General features: G+C 41.4%; 3 protein-coding genes across 4 annotated transcripts; 1 reads left to right on the top strand and 2 right to left on the bottom strand.

The window, feature by feature from the left end:
* Positions 1-733: 733 nt before the first annotated feature.
* nprl2 (NPR2 like, GATOR1 complex subunit) lies at positions 734-5,745 on the bottom strand. The gene is made up of 11 exons (XM_035153068.1): positions 5,043-5,745; positions 4,429-4,520; positions 4,128-4,296; positions 3,922-4,030; positions 2,824-2,960; positions 2,556-2,653; positions 2,172-2,208; positions 1,573-1,666; positions 1,375-1,492; positions 1,133-1,275; positions 734-1,039 (listed from the first exon to the last, which is right to left on the bottom strand). The coding sequence occupies exons 1-11, from the start codon at positions 5,112-5,114 to the stop codon at positions 972-974; spliced, it is 1,137 nt and encodes a 378-aa protein (XP_035008959.1). The 5' UTR covers positions 5,115-5,745; the 3' UTR covers positions 734-971.
* A 1,318-nt stretch (positions 5,746-7,063) lies between these two features.
* hemk1 (HemK methyltransferase family member 1) lies at positions 7,064-12,680 on the top strand. Of its 2 annotated transcripts, XM_035152714.2 has the most exons (11): positions 7,064-7,384; positions 7,713-7,886; positions 7,967-8,058; positions 8,842-8,935; positions 9,081-9,218; positions 9,623-9,687; positions 9,794-9,843; positions 9,928-10,033; positions 11,120-11,215; positions 11,519-11,629; positions 11,863-12,680. In XM_035152714.2, the coding sequence occupies exons 1-11, from the start codon at positions 7,322-7,324 to the stop codon at positions 11,933-11,935; spliced, it is 1,062 nt and encodes a 353-aa protein (XP_035008605.1). In that variant the 5' UTR covers positions 7,064-7,321; the 3' UTR covers positions 11,936-12,680. The 2 variants fall into 2 exon arrangements, with proteins under 2 accessions (XP_035008605.1, XP_035008606.1); XM_035152715.2 differs by lacking the exon at positions 11,519-11,629.
* On the bottom strand, positions 12,576-14,913 carry LOC118105211 (cytokine-inducible SH2-containing protein). The gene is made up of 3 exons (XM_035152716.2): positions 14,427-14,913; positions 13,697-13,860; positions 12,576-13,543 (listed from the first exon to the last, which is right to left on the bottom strand). The coding sequence occupies exons 1-3, from the start codon at positions 14,444-14,446 to the stop codon at positions 13,047-13,049; spliced, it is 681 nt and encodes a 226-aa protein (XP_035008607.1). The 5' UTR covers positions 14,447-14,913; the 3' UTR covers positions 12,576-13,046.
* Positions 14,914-15,678: the final 765 nt, after the last annotated feature.

The following is a 15,678-nucleotide window of genomic DNA, read 5'->3' as shown; positions in this document are numbered from 1 at the left end:
ACCTTGACTTTTGTTTGCTTATATTTTATTGAAGAACTTTATTTTGCACTTCTTTTGATTATATTTTATCATATAGTTGCTTATCTTATATATGTATGTATAACAGGTACAATTTGATTTGAGGATTAACCCTTCAATAATTTCTTTGTGAATGTACAATGACAAAAAAGTTCTAGAATTTTGAATAATATACAAGGTATATGTTATTTATTAATTAGATCATCTAATGTATTGTAGTTCAAAGAAGCATAGTATAAATAATTCTAGTGCCTCAAAATTGTACTTAAATGCAGTACTTTAGTAAATTGACTTACCCCCACCACTGCTTTGACTTGAGTAAAAGTGGTAATAGAATAATGTTAAATATAATCTACTGTATTGCGAGTAAACGTTCTGTTTTTCACAGTATCTTGTTCCATGTATGTTGTCCTTAGATGGATTTTGCCTCAGTGTCTTCTTCCTACTAGTGATCACAGACTACCTCCACAGTGTTGAGATCACGGCTCTGATCAGATCATCTGTTACAGGACTCTATGTTCCTCTTGAAGATGGCTCCTTTTTTTGAACTTTGGCCGAACGTCCGGGATCACGTCGTGCTGTAAATTTTGGACCAATCAGAGACACCACCCTGATGCTACAGTGTGATAGATGAGAATCTAAACATGTAAAACATTTGGACAGGGCCATAAATAACCAGATAAACTGGGCTAATAACTCAGTGATATAAAACAACCCCAATGTAAAATTTTCTTTTATTAGTCACATATTATTTTTTCTACAATATTAATAAATACCACCTTTATCTTTGACCTAGATGTTGAAGTTACAAAATAACACTTCACTTTTCTCAGTTATTCCAGGAAAACTCTTCATCTCACTGAAGGCATCTTTGGTGGAGGCACCTCTGTATCTTTAAGTCAGACGGCTGAATGCAGCACCGAGCTGTTTTTTTGTTTTCAGTTCATTTCACTTCACTTCCAGCACACCACGATGTTGGGGTCATTTTCCAAACGCTCGTCCAGCTCCTGGTAACTGATCCCTGTAAAACCATGACACCAGTCGAGTTATTAGACTGTGAGCAAACTTTAGAAAAGGGTTTTTCTTATCAATCAGAGGGTGATTTAAAACCTGCCTGTTTTGCAACAGATCTCATCATAACTATGAACACCGGTGAAGAGTCGAGGCGGCCGGCTCCTCTCGTCCCGGATCACCTTCACCGGATATTTCTGCAGCCGACGAATCAGAGACTTCATCAGTCCGAACTGAATCAGCCTCCTGAAAGTCAACATGACATGACACACCAATGTCACTCTGACCTAATCTTTCATGAGCCATAAAGTATTTTCCGGAACTGTTAAGCTGAGCGACACTGACCTCTCATCCACCCTTTGAAGCTGCTGCGAGTAGCGAGAACAAAGGTCTCGAACTGTGGTGCCTGGACTCAGACCACAATACAGCTGGAACACGTCTCTCAGACTGGCTCGCTTTTGACCTGAATGATGTAAAAAAATGCGATGAACATTACCGAATAAAAGAAAAACACACTTAAGTTCAGCAATCAGACTTATTTACCCTGCTTGGTCACGTAGTTGAGGCACTCCTCCTGAATGAACTTGTCGTCTATGAGGCTCTGGACTTTGGGGGTGGTGCAGTACACATTGGAGTACTGGTGGGAATAAAGAGGCACAAGTTACAGTCACCAAACAAAACAGATGTCAGTTACAGGAAAGAGCCACATTAAAAAATATGACATTTTGAGAACACAAATGAAATGTGTTACTTTTCCTGATCCCAAGCCAAATGTAGGCATCCGGTGGTGAATATAACAGTTACATAGAAAAGCAGCAGACAGGAACACATGAAGGGAACTTGAGGTTAGAACGGTAATAGTTAAAAAAAAAAAAAAAAAGGAGAAGTAGCCTAAAGAGAAGCAAGAAAACACTAAAAACAGGAATAAAGAAAATAAGGTAGAAAATGTGGAGGGATAAGTCCTAATATCTGGAGAAAGAATTCTTAGTAGTTCAAGATATTAACATGCATTCTTTTTAAATATGTGAGAACAGACTGTTAGCTGTTACTAGTCCACAGATTTAACAATTAAGACTTTTGTTTTGTTGGTTGCAGTGGAATAAATCCAGTGTGTGTGTCACTGTGTGAGTTTGGTTTTGTACCTGGTATATCGACACCAGAGTCACGACACCGTAATACCTGTGAAGGAAAAGGAGACTTTGAGTATCTTTCTTTGCAAAAGTAAGTATCATCACACTGAGGTACAACACACACCAGCTGTACCGTGTCCTAATGAATCATCTGAAGCCAGACAATGTGATTTGAGTGATCATCTCGGAAATGATGACCCACATCAGCACTGGAGAACAACACAGTGGCTCATTCTGATGTGTTGACGGGGATCAACCCACAATGACGTTCACAGTGACCCCACTGATTTCCTGGATTAAGGTACTTTATATTGAACATAATGAACGAGGGTGTTCTGACACACATCAGACACCTCTGGTGTGTGTGTTGCCCTTTGTGCACAGAAATATACTCACATGAGATTCTGCACCGCAATACGAACAAGATTCAGCTCCACATCCGCTTCAGCTGAAATCTTCTGGATGTGTCTGAATCCATCAATATAAGGCAGAATCTGCAGGTGGCATCACACAGTCCAGCGTTACTGGTTTCTACCGAACCTCATGACCGGACCTATATTCATTACTATAAACCTCTTCATTATTACAGCAATAAATACAATATTGTACCTATTATTGTACCCATTGTATCTATTCAAAAATGGCTAGATATCAGGCACACTACCTGTTGAGTTGTGAGATCCCACTGAGATTTGATAAAATGCTCTTTACAGTTGGTAAAAACTGGGACATCGTACTCCTGGACAATCGGGGGGTCCTTCCGCAGCTGGATTAGTTTAAGGTGGATGGTATTTGACTTGTCTGAAACAAAGAGACTAGATTTTTGGAAATTGTCACAACTTTTGTTGCCACCATTTTCCAATCATAAACCATAAAGATTAGCTCTCGCGTTGAATTCAAAGTAAACAATAAATAAAAAGCACTGGTGACATGACACTGGTATTAACATCCATCAAAGGTGATCTGATCACAAGTGGACGGCTCTACAAGTTTATCAGTTCACACCTGGCATTAGAAAGTGTCTCCACATCGGATCGCACTTCCCCGTTTTATATGCAAATGCACACGTAAGAAGCTTTTTGTCAATGTGTGAGCATGAAAGAGAGAGAGAGTGGGGCGAGGAGAAGCTGAATGAATCAATGCCATAGTCTTCAATGTTCAACTTCTGGTGGTGGCCACAAAAAAAATAAATGTACGAGGAAAAATTGTAAAAGAAAATTCTGTTAATTATGAAACTGTAGCAGGTCAGATGACGTCAGAGTATATGGTCCTTCAATGTTCTTATAGTACAGTATACTCTGGGAAGATAAATAAATAACATAGTGTGAATACTGTGTTTATACATCTTATAAAACAAATGGTAGGATTAAATTGAAATGATAAACTATAAACTGCGTGTTTTTGTCCACCGTGTGTTTTGCCTTCACACAGCTGTTTACATTATGGTGCTGCTGTATCTTGGTGCTTTCTTAATTTGTCTCTTTAGCAAATATTGTCACTAAATGTCCCATCAGCTTTCCATGGAAACGTTCAGTGCTGCTGCCACAATGTCTTGAAAATGTGTTGCAAGAAAATTAACAACTGAATGAAATGTTTTCTACAAACACTGACTGAAGTGGCTTTTACACTTAAATCACAATATCAGGGCTGTTTTATGTCCAAAGCAAATGTAACATGCATTTAATCACTCTAAGCATTCACGTGGGTTCAGACGGTTGTTGCCACCAATAAAACGTGTGCACTGTAAAGACTGTGATAATACCGATGGGTAAGGTACAGGCTCCTGTGGCATTGAGTTCCTCCATCAAGGTCGACATGATGGGTAAAAGTTTCTGCTTGCTCTCCTCGTTGGAAATGAAGCTGCTCTCCAGCTGCAGCACGAGAAGGCAGAAAGATGAACATTAACTTCTGAGAATAACACAGATATTAAAGCAGACAAATGTGAAAGGTGTGAAACTGCATCGCTACCTCCAGAGTCGTGAGGTATCCAGACAGCTTCTTCACTATCGGCTCCAGGGCACACGTGTTGGTTTGGGCATCACAGACGAGGCCGAGGTTAAACAGGAGGGCGTTTCTGCTGTACTTCTTGTGTTCGATGCACACAGGACATCCGATTAACTTCTTTCCCATGGCGGTGCTAAAATACATGTAAAGAGAGCGGAGGATAGATTGATACTGAAAAAACAAGCAACATACCTTTCACGTATATATGAAAACACAACCAATGAATTGTGACAAGGAGACAGAGGAGGAGCGTTACATCACTTACACTGTTATTAATTTGTTTTGCAGTTCTGGCTTGGTGATGATGTAAACCTGAACTGTGTCAAAGAGCTCCCGTGAAATGTATTCCTCTGGAACCTGTCAGGTGAGAACACAGGAGACGCTACATCACAATATGCATCCAGTAGGACAGACTGGGAAGATCATCTACTGTACCGAGGTCGATACAACAACACGTACACGGATTAAATACATGTTTACCATAGCATTAACGATTCCATTCTGATTTAATATAAAGGCTGCAACAAATAATTATTTTACAATTGATTAATCTGTTTGCAATTAATTGATTTGTTGTTTGGTCAATAAAATGTGACACAAGTGTTCCCACAGCCCAAGGGGACTTAAATCTACTTGACAAATAACTCAAATCGATGAATCAGTTATCAAACTACTGGCTGACTACTGTTCCACTAACTAATCAAGTTATCGTTACAGCTCTACTTCCTGAAACATCAAAGGACTAAGATGCCGCTCGGAAATCAGTCTTCACACTAAAAGGAATCAATAAAGTCACATTTGTCGTGATGAATATTGTCAACAATTTTCTCGACTGTATCGTCCAGACCTGTCTTGACTTTAAAATATTGACACACTTACCTGATATGTGATCTTCGGTCCCAGGGTGGGATGAAACTCACTGAAGAATATACACTCTATTCTCGAGCTCATGCCTGTCACAGACCTGTCAGCCCCTCACGAGAAGATGATGCTGTCCACTGTGTGTCTCCTCTGTTTATCTCCTCTGCTGTCTGTCCCCTGTATGTCTCCTCTGCTGTCTGTCCCCTGTATGTCTCCTCTGCTGTTTGTCCCCTGTATGTCTCCTCTGCTGTCTGTCCCCTGTAAGTGTCTCCCCTGTTTATCTCCTCTGCTGTCTGTCCCCTGTCTGTCTCCCCTGTTTATCTCCTCTGTCTGTTTCCTCTGTCTGTCTCCTCTGTCTGTCTCCCCTGTTTATCTCCTCTGCTGTTTGTCTCCTCAGTTGTTTGTCTCCCCTGTATGTCTCCTCTGTCTTTCTTCCCTGTTTTCTCCTCTGTTCCCCTTCTGTTGTTATTTAGCAGTCATAGCTAGCTGCTAGCTGTTAGCTTCCGGAGCTGCTGATCTCCAGTGAAACACGTGCTTCTAGAGTCTGAACACTGCGCGGACACGTGTGTTGTCAGTCGGTCACTTACTAGAAGACCTGAAGACCTGAAGACCTGATCTCAGACCGTTTGAGAGACTTTTTAAATTCAGTCTTTGAACGCGACAAAAACAGCAGCACTTGATGCGTTCAGGGAGCCCCGGAAATCACCCTGCGCAAAAAACGGAAGCCGTGAAAGACAGAAGTCAACGAGCGCAGCAGATCTTTTTCAAATCACTTTCCATTGAATTGGCTCAAACCATTTTTACGTTCTACCTCAGCACTGTAGAAAATAATTGTTAGAAACAACCCCTTTCTATTTTCAGTCTATGGTTTTACAATTGGCCGTTCGCAGGATTTGCGTGAACTAAACGGTCTTAACATGAGAAATCAAACATTTCAATACTGATGGAAATTACAAAAACACTCTGTCACTTAAAGTAGCCTTAAAAATAAAATGTTCCCTAAATGTTCCCTTTGTGACTATTATGTTATCATTAGATTATATAACCCTGTATAAGATTACTACTCATGCACATCACACACCCAGAGCCCAAAGTGACACCTGCACTCGGCCAACGAACACTGCAAACCTCAAACTGATTAAATCCTCATCTGGACCCATGAAAAAATTATAATTGTTTACATTAAAGATGATCTGAACGATTAACGTTGCCTTTTGTCAATGGATTTATTTCTCTGCTTATACTGTTGGGGTAATCTAAGAAGTCTGTATATAATCTAAACGACACACATATTCAATAAGCTCTTCATGTGGTTTTTAAATCAATAGCCTTTATTTGTAAAGCGCAGACACCAGTCAAGCAACAGTTAAGCTGCAATTATTAATTTACTAAACAAATATTTTGATAATACACATTTTACTAATGTGTTAAGTAAATAAAAAACTTCCCAGATCATAATAGTACACTAATACTTTTGGGCTTTTATTCCTGTTGATCAGAAAAAACAAGACATTCAAAGGCTAGATAGATAGATAGATAGATAGATAGATAGATAGATAGATAGATAGACAGATAGATAGATAGATAGATAGATAGATAGATAGATAGATAGATAGATAGATAGATAGATAGATAGATAGATAGACAGACAGATAGATAGATAGATAGATAGATAGATAGATAGATAGATAGATAGATAGATAGATAGATAGATAGATAGAGAGAGAGAGAGAGAGAGAGAGAGAGAGAGAGAGAGAGAGAGAGAGAGAGAGAGAGAGAGAGAGAGATACTTTATTGATCCTGAGGGAAAGTTTGGACTTTTGTGGTTTTCAATATTTCTAACATTATAAGTGAAAAGCTACTTTTAGAATATCAGAGGAAATAATTGTTGTTGAAGAACAAAAACAAAACCTCACATTTGTACTTGTTGTATCTCACATGTGTACATATTGTACTTATGTGGCCTCCTTATCATCTCACCACTTATTGCTACTGTCCTTAAAGGCAACACCAGAGTCAGTGCTGCGCATGTGGAGGAGTCGTTTCTGGTCACGTGACGTTTGCTGCAGCGCGTGTACGAAACACCAACAACAGTGTCACTCAGTGTGTTGCTCGACTACACGAGGTGTTGTGTAGTAGATGACCCACAGGGCGACATTAGTGACACAGGCAGTGCAGACCAAGGACAAACTGCTCAAACACAGTGTATGAGGACAACAGAGGTCACACAAACTGCCCTTTACTGTTCAAACTATGGCAGCACCGGTGTGGGGAGTGGGGGTCTGCTGAGATGAGCCATGTGGAGGAGGTCACTGGGTGCAGGCTGCAGGCTGTTTGGCTGCAGGAGCGTTGGAGCAAAGGTAACACACTGGTCGAATTCACCTACTTTTCGTTGTATCCCAGGGAGGGCTGTTGGCAGATGGGTTGATGCGTTCTGCACAGTGGAGTAGCACAGTGGAGGCTGTAGTTGGGCCCTGACACACTTAATCAGAGAATCGTATGAAATTAAGAACAAATAAACTCCAGTATCTCGGTTGCCACGGTGTAACAAGCGAATAATAACTGTCAGCACTCAGCTCTGTGCCAGTGCATCCTCCGCTGCAGCCAGACAGATGATCCACTGTGCGGCTGCACACAGGGGCTTTGATTTGTGGTTATTTGGACACTCTTGTATCTAATGCTCTTCAGGGAATCTGGGGCTACCATGCTGTGCGAGCATGCAGCGCTCCTGCCCTACCTGCTCACAGGATCACAGCCCTCCAGGCCATGGATTCGTGGAGGAAGCACTTTGAGGAGAGAGGAGTGACGGAGCCAGAAGAGTCCAGCCACTACATCATCGCACATTTGTTCGGGGCCAAAACTGTGAGTTGAACATTTGCTGGGGAACATTGCCTCATGCATTGACTGAATATATTCTGATGTTCTCACATTTCTTTGTGCAGATACAAAGTGTGGAGCAGAGGAAGCTAACAGAGTTCCTCAGCCGAGAGGAAACAGAGCAGATATGGAAGCTCTGCACCAGACGTCTCTCCAGGTATAAAGTTTACACAAATACACTATAAATAGAATAAAAGTTAGAGCTCGACCGATAAACCAATTGGCTGAAAATGAACAAAATGTTCTTTCGTTTTTTTGCCGATATGAAAACTTTTATTTTACAGACTAAACAATGCAGGAAAGATGCGCATTTGTTAACAGTTCCCAAAAATGGGTTTATTTTCTTAATCAACTTCTTTATATTTGGTTGTTTTTGTGTTTCTTATTATTTTTAGTTATTGATAATAAAAGTTATGGTTAAACTATAAAATATCAAACCTTGATTACATTTTGTTTTCAGATGACGACATCTTTGGAATCATTGCAAAAACATCATGTTGTAAAAATAAATGTTAGATATATTTTTACTCCATTATATTGATTAGCATCAGCCCCCCAAAAATCCATAAAATTCCGGCTCAATTTCAAATATCCACATATTCAAACCACCATTCAACTGGCAGTTGTTTCCCTGTTTTATCAGGTATATGGGAGGAAAAGATAGTAACACTGAAAACCTGTAGATCATCAAATGTATATAATGGAGAAGTTGACATATTCCCTCAAAATGCACCAAGACAAATGTGCCAGTGGTCGAGGTGAATTGACTTTATCCGCCCCCTTAGATTTTACATGAGAGAAATGTGCTTAACTTGAATTCTGCTATTCCTCCCAGTTGTGTTGTTTTTTTTCTGGTTCAGAGTCAAGGTTGGTACCAGTAATTGACGCCCAGGATATATGCAACTGGTTTTATTGTGATCTGAAATGTGTGTGTTTGTAGAATGCCTGTGCAGTATGTGATTGAGGAGTGGGACTTCAGAGATTTGACCCTGAAGATGAGGCCTCCTGTGTTCATACCCAGACCAGAAACAGAGGTAGGAGAGGGATAAAAGACACACACACACACACACCCACACACACACTCATACAAACACACACATACAGTATGTAAAATGAAATCCTGATGCATCCTGGGATCCTACGTAACCAGAGCATGATTTTCTCTGTGTGTCGGTGCAGGAGTTGGTGGAACTTGTGCTCATTGATCTGGAGACGACGTGTGGGACTGAAGACGCTGCTGACGCTCTGCATACATGTGTGGAAGTGGGATGTGGCTCCGGAGCCATTTCTCTCAGCCTCCTGAGGAGTCTGCCTCAGGTGAGCGTTGTGTTTATCACATGAAGCAGAGTTTTCTGTCCGTTTCTTTATCCTTATAAACTCAATACATTGACATTTAAATTATGCTTTTAAATCAGATTTATGACGAAATGTTTAGATGTTAGTTGAGTAATTTGGTAATTGGTCATTTTAAAGAAGTTTTAGATTTAATTTTGTTTTTTAAATATTATCTTATATAACATATTATCAGCTCAAACATGCTTTCTACTCTCCTGTCATAATATTAACTACATCTGCTTATTTTTCTCTCTCTACTGTCAACAGATCATATATTATAAAAACTTGAATTTAGAAATATAAATACAAGTAATCGATTTGTATTTTCTCCTTTAAGAAGTTAAAACCCATCGGCAGCTTTTAATTGCTCTGTCTTTTTTCACTAGCTTAAAGCCATCGCGGTGGATCAGAGCCAGCAGGCAGTGGATTTAACAAGGGAGAACGCTTTAAGGTTGTTCTACTGCAGCACATCTACTTGTAAATATCCTCACTGATTCACTTTTATTGTGGATAAAGGCTTTTAAAATACAGTAATGCATCAAGTCTTCACTTCGCAGGCTGGGGCTTCAGGACAGATTACAGATCCATCATATAGATGTGATGAAAGGTGAGTGAAAGCAGCGCATTCAAATTAATAGATAACATATATGAATACAGTGCTAATAAACATTTCTAATTTGTGTCTTGTCAGATCCAGAAGCTGCGTTGAGTCTCTGCAGTCGTGCTTCAGCTCTGGTCAGTAATCCTCCGTACCTGTTCTCTGAGGATATGTCCATGTTGGAACCGGAAATTCTCAGGTGATTGAAACCCATGCAGCCTCACTCGATTTACACAAACCTCCCCACAGTTAGTAATCGGCAAATAAATGGTTCTAACACTTGTAATAAACTATAATACAGTTTAAAAGTTTGTTAACTTCCTGTTAGCGCTGTAAATAACAGTTATCACTGCCAGAAAGGAGATTATGTTTCCACTCTGTTTTTTGGTTTGTTTGTTTATTACCTCCACCAACCAGATAATGTTTTTTTAGTTGGCAGCATTGAACAAAAACAACTGGATGGATTAACCCTAAATTACTAGAATGATGGGTGCGGAATTTATTCATTTATCATTTAGTCTATAAAATGTTTGCAGTAAAAAAAATGCCCAGTATATTTTCACACAATCCAGGGTGGTGTCCTCAGGCGCATTATTTGTGCGACCTACAGTCCAAACCCCAAAGATAATCAGTTTACTATCATATGTCTCATGGGCAGAAAAAAGCAGTAAATCCTCACATTTTGATAAGCTGTAAATTCTTAACATTTGTTCTCGCCTAAAATGATTTGATTATCTGAATAGCTGGAGCTCTACATCCAAGTACGTATCGACTTAGAGTCCCATTATGAAACCACATTTAAATTCACTAGATTAAGATTTTTATGTCGATCTGCAGCAAATTGCACACATTCATAAATATCAGTTCCCTAAACGTGCCACATTTTTGTCATCAGGTTCTATGATTTATTCTGTGAGAAATAAATGAAAACGTTGTAAAACACCCTATCGCACAATGTAAAAGAAAGTGACAAAAAGAATTGCCATTTTATTTACTTATTATACATACTGCTTTTAGACGATGGAGTATTAGGGCCATATTGAAGGGAGAAAAAAGGTGATTTTAATAATCAATTTGTGATATTATGAGAATAAAGTCGTAATTGAGAATAAAAGGAAAAAACGTTTATTTTTGGAAATTAACATAAAATAAATGTTAATTTAAAATAAATAAATTATGACTATCTGTTATAAATGTATATTATTATGTATGTATATATATATATATATATATATATATATTCTTCGAAATGTCGTGATGTGTGGAAACTTTCTGCTGTTCCCAGGTTTGAGGACCCGTCTGCTTTGGATGGAGGTGAGGATGGCCTAAATGTGATCAGACAGATTTTGACTATGGCTCCAAAGATTCTGTCAGATCATGGGTAAGGAACCTCTCCGCCTAAAGCAAGTACACACACACACACACAAACGCACATACGCACACCACCCCACCTGGATTTAATTCCTAACGGCAGCAGGGGCTTGTCACAAGAACAGCGTGTTCTGAAAAACATGTATCGTGTTGCCTCTTTAATGAGTTAAGCTTTTCAAAAGACTTCCCGTGAACAGAGTTCCAGATATGTGCCACCGCTCTCATCTCAAGGTCATTGCTGATGATTCTGTCCTGTTGATGACTACATTTTAATCCATTTTGTGGTGGGGCTTTTTTCCCTGGTGAATAACAGACGTGCTTACTTAGAGGTGGACCCCAGACATCCCCCGCTCATTCAGCAGTGGGTGGAGGCGAATGTGAAAGAGCTGCGTTATGTTGAGACACGGCACGACATCACCGGCAGGTCTGTGTAGAAAAGCTCTCGGCCTGTATGTGTCACCAGGGCTTCATCTTATTTTGTCAGCATTTAACCTCCTGTGATTTCATGTTTACATGATGATCCATTACTGTCTATGAAAGTAAAAGGCTGCAGTGATAAAACCTTACAGATGTAAGCTTAGCACCACCTTTCTTTGTCATTCGTTCTCATTGAAAGTCCGAATTCAGCATCCATGACTCTTTTTTTGTTTTTTTTAGGCCTCGGTTCTGTATCCTCCAGAAAAGAGAACTCATACAAGGACCACGAGCTGGGTCTGGATTGAGAAACTGAGATCCTATTACACTGGCTTTATCCCAGGTCGCCACAGCCTCAGCTCCTCTACCCCCACTGAGCCGCCAAGCACGCACTTGCGCTGCTTTAATGACTCAAAAATGCACAATTTGCAACGGCCGAATTCACTTTCATGTCACTGTTTGCTTTTTTAAAAATCTGGTAACATTTGCGATCACATCCTGTGCCACAATAGAAATGTGTGCGAGCTGGCACAAAAGCAGGCTCAAAGCTGAAGGTAATTACCGAGGCTTTTCTTAGAACCCTCCCTCCCAGAATCTCACCCTCCTCCCAGGAAGCATTCAGCAGTTCTGTGAATCTGCTGATGAGTGGTCCTCCCCTTCGCTTGTCCATTCGCTGACTCAGATGCAGGCTGTACGCATTGTTGAGCAAAAACACACAATGTGGCCTTTACGTCCTCACACTGGTCTGCCTGTCTCACACACTGTAGAGCTCAAAGGCCATAAAGTCTTTGTATTTCAAAGGTGATTGAAAATGAAAATATTTCATAACAAGTGTCACAAGAGCGGTCGTCGTGTGGTGGTTAATAACGGTGATGTTGACAGTGCCTCCCTTTGCCATGTGAGCAACACTGTCATTTAAAGCAGCACAAGATGGAAAGGATGTCAAGGACTGCAAGTTAGAATCAAATTAGTTATTTTAATAGAAAAATGTACACATGTAAAAAGTAGAAAAAATGTTTTACTGAGAAAATAAAATGGATTAAAATGGTGTTTCAATGGAATCAGTGTACTTCTTGGAAACAATATGTACATTCAAAACTGATGAGGGTAAAATAGACGTGGACAATTTCCACATCCATCATAAAATAAGTGTAGATTACAGTACTGAGTTCTCTCACAAGCTGTCTCTTACTGGGATTCTTCACCACGCGGCCCCTCGACAAATTAAGTCCGAATCCAGACGCGTCAGTTATAACTGATATTGTACATACTTTGTCAGTAAAAACACGACCCTGTGTCCAGTTTCTTCGGGACTGGCCTTCAACTGCTGGAGCAGCGTTGTCACTTACAGGTACGAAGGACCTGTTTGACGGTTGTTTGTCTTTTAAGTCAGAAAAACGGCCATTGTGATGACCTTGAGGAACGCCTCATACCTTGAAGGGATAGTTCTGGATGTAACGCAGCAGAGGCCTCGGGAGTGGTAGCTGGTCGGGGCAGTCAGAGTGTCTGTTAATGACGAGGCGTGTTAGGTGCTGTAAAGAGGGGAGGCCCTTAGGCTTGTACACGGCCCGCTTCAGTTTCAGTACCACAGAAGCCTCCTGAATTGTCTGCTGAGAGGGTTTCGAAGGGGCCTCCGCCTCCACCTTCCCCTTGTCTGCTTTCCTCTCTGGTCCCATGTAGTGCTGCACCAGGCTGGGTACGCTGGAGAAGGACGACAGGCTGGGTCGGGCCGGAGAGCTGGAGTCCAGCAAAAACTTGGCGCCGCTGTACTGGATCCGTATACTGGTGGGGCCACGCGCAGTCCTGACCGAGAGGGTCAGCATGTACATGGGGTGGCTGCTGTCCCGTACCAGAAAGGCTCCTTCAGACGCCTCTTGTAGTGCAGCGTGGGCCTGAGCGGCAGTTATTGCTCCCCAGTACCAACCTACACACACACACACACGAACACATTCCTTAATATTAGTCACTGGACATTCCACATGTTACTTCATGTTTATTCTACAGTAAACAATCCTCAATAAATTCATTTATCTGAACGAGCGTCTTTCAAGAATCTGGCTGTAAAATGTCAAACTACCTGAATTTTCTAGATAGCAGAAGTTGCTGGCGATCGCCCGCAGGTCCTTTGCAGGGTCCCATAGCGATGGGGTGCTTTGAAGGCAGGGGTTGGGAGCTACGGTTCCAGCCCGCATGCCCTGTGGGGCGTCAGTGGACAGAGCACTGGGCAGAAGAGCTCTAGGACTGGAAATGAGATGGAAGATAAAGGTTTAAATGACATGAAAAAAAAAAAAAAACCTTAAAAATAGTCATGGTCGGCTTTACTCCTCCGTCCTGCATTAATATAAGATCATTATCGTCAAGATAGTCCGGCATGAACACAGATCATGTATTCCTTGACTTGAAGTGTTTATAGGAAGAAGATGTTCAACCTGATGAATCCACAGTGTGACTTGGAAAACCACAAAATGTGATTACTTAGTGTTATTTATGATTTGATTAATTACATTGTCTGTCATTTGTGACAAATTTAGTTAAAAAAAGATAAATGTATCTCAATCAGGCATTTCTATTTAATAAAAAAAGGAAAGAAACTACTTAGTATTTAAATTTGTGTAACAGGACTTTTACATTTTTACACCAGTCGCACTTGAGCTCTGGACATTTCAAATACACCTTGAATCCATACTCTATTATTATAGCTTGACAATAGAATTGAGAGAACACACGTTTTACTAATAGATGTGTTTTCTGATGTGGTTTTAACACAAATAGCAGAGGAGGAAGCAAACAAAGAAAAGTCCACTCACCCTGGTACACAAAGAATCATACTATTAGTGGAATCCTCTGGTCTCTTCAACTTCCCCAGAAAACAAGTCCAAAACAAATAGACCGTCACGTTTATCTACAGAAAAGCCAGGTCTGGAAAAATAAGATTTAACATGTGTTTAGGAAAAAAAAAAAAAAAGAAAAAAGAAAGGGACATGAAGAGCTCGGCGTGTCCCAGTGTCCTCCGCTCGTCTGCGCTTTTTTTTTCAAAATATATATATAAACGCGACAGGAAAACACCGACCCGGAATCGAGCGAGGGTTTAAAAGGAGATAAAAACAAGCGGCGGGTCCGTGCGGCGGCGGCGGCTCGGAGCGTGTTGTCACCGGAGCGGGATCCAAATGTGTGAAGGACAGAGTGTAAAGGCTTGGCTTTTCAAATTTACCGTTTCCTGGAAGACTATTCTGAGAACTGTTCGCAGCACCGCCGGCGCTGACGTCACGCCGGCCGCAGCGGTTCCCTCCCCCCCTCTCTCTCCCCCGCCGGGTTGTTGTGCTGGGTGACAGTTAGCGGCTAAGCTAACACCTCCGCTCCTCGCATCCCCGGCGGCGAGACACAAACACGCGTCTTGCTCACGGACACATCACCGGAGGATTCCCCCCCCCCTGGTTCCCCGGTCCGTGTACCACCGGGTGTCGCTCCGGTTCTTTCCCCCCCCACCCCCCTCCTCCCTCTCCCGGTCCCACCCGGCGGCTCCTGCCTTCGCTGAATCGGACTCTCATTCCCAGGAATTGCGAGGCGGCTTCTCCCTATCCGCTTTCCAGGAATCACGGCAGCGCGCTGACTCCGCCCCGCCGGGCCGCCCCGACACAGGCTCCATTCCGCGAACCCGCCGCCTCCACATTAAAGATAATAGGAATGCGCACAGGCTATTTCCAGTAATATAGATTCTCCCTCTATCTGTCTGTCTATCCTGGGGATGGTGGGGGGGGGGAGAAGAAAAGGAAAACACGGCGGAGCTTTTCCTGGAGGTTTGTCTGAGTAATTACACTCGAGAAAACAAGTTGTTATCGAGACAATGAACTCAAACAGAAAACGCGTTAAGTCTGTGTCGCTGCTTAGAGCAAAGAAATGTCGCTCGCTGTTCGTTCCACTTTGTAAACCCGACTGTTCAATTAGGTTAGAGCTGGTTTGTTTGACTGTGTTTCTGTACGACTGATACAACAATAGGCCACATTGTTCTATACATATAAGGCACTTACATGTAGCACTTTGTAGTTCGGCTTTCTTTTA

The sequence above is a fragment of the Hippoglossus stenolepis genome, chromosome 3 (genome assembly GCF_022539355.2).
Source record: "Hippoglossus stenolepis isolate QCI-W04-F060 chromosome 3, HSTE1.2, whole genome shotgun sequence".
Classification (NCBI taxonomy): domain Eukaryota; kingdom Metazoa; phylum Chordata; class Actinopteri; order Pleuronectiformes; family Pleuronectidae; genus Hippoglossus; species Hippoglossus stenolepis.
The sequence above is the reverse complement of the archived record's forward strand: the minus strand, read 5'-3'. Positions and strand labels throughout refer to the sequence as shown.

Coding starts and splice junctions, on each gene's coding strand:
- nprl2 (XM_035153068.1), bottom strand. CDS start 5,114: ATGAGCTCGAGAATAGAGTGTATATTCTTCAGTGAGTTTCATCCCACC. Junction 1,493..1,572: donor CAACTACGTGACCAAGCAGG/GTAAATAAGTCT, acceptor TACATCATTCAG/GTCAAAAGCGAGCCAGTCTG. Junction 1,276..1,374: donor CTTCAAAGGGTGGATGAGAG/GTCAGTGTCGCT, acceptor GTTGACTTTCAG/GAGGCTGATTCAGTTCGGAC.
- LOC118105211 (XM_035152716.2), bottom strand. CDS start 14,446: ATGATTCTTTGTGTACCAGG. Junction 13,861..14,426: donor ATGATTCTTTGTGTACCAGG/GTGAGTGGACTT, acceptor TCTCATTTCCAG/TCCTAGAGCTCTTCTGCCCA. Junction 13,544..13,696: donor CTGCTATCTAGAAAATTCAG/GTAGTTTGACAT, acceptor GTGTGTGTGTAG/GTTGGTACTGGGGAGCAATA.
- hemk1 (XM_035152714.2), top strand. CDS start 7,322: ATGTGGAGGAGGTCACTGGGTGCAGGCTGCAGGCTGTTTGGCTGCAGG. Junction 7,887..7,966: donor ATTTGTTCGGGGCCAAAACT/GTGAGTTGAACA, acceptor TTCTTTGTGCAG/ATACAAAGTGTGGAGCAGAG. Junction 10,034..11,119: donor TTGGAACCGGAAATTCTCAG/GTGATTGAAACC, acceptor TGCTGTTCCCAG/GTTTGAGGACCCGTCTGCTT.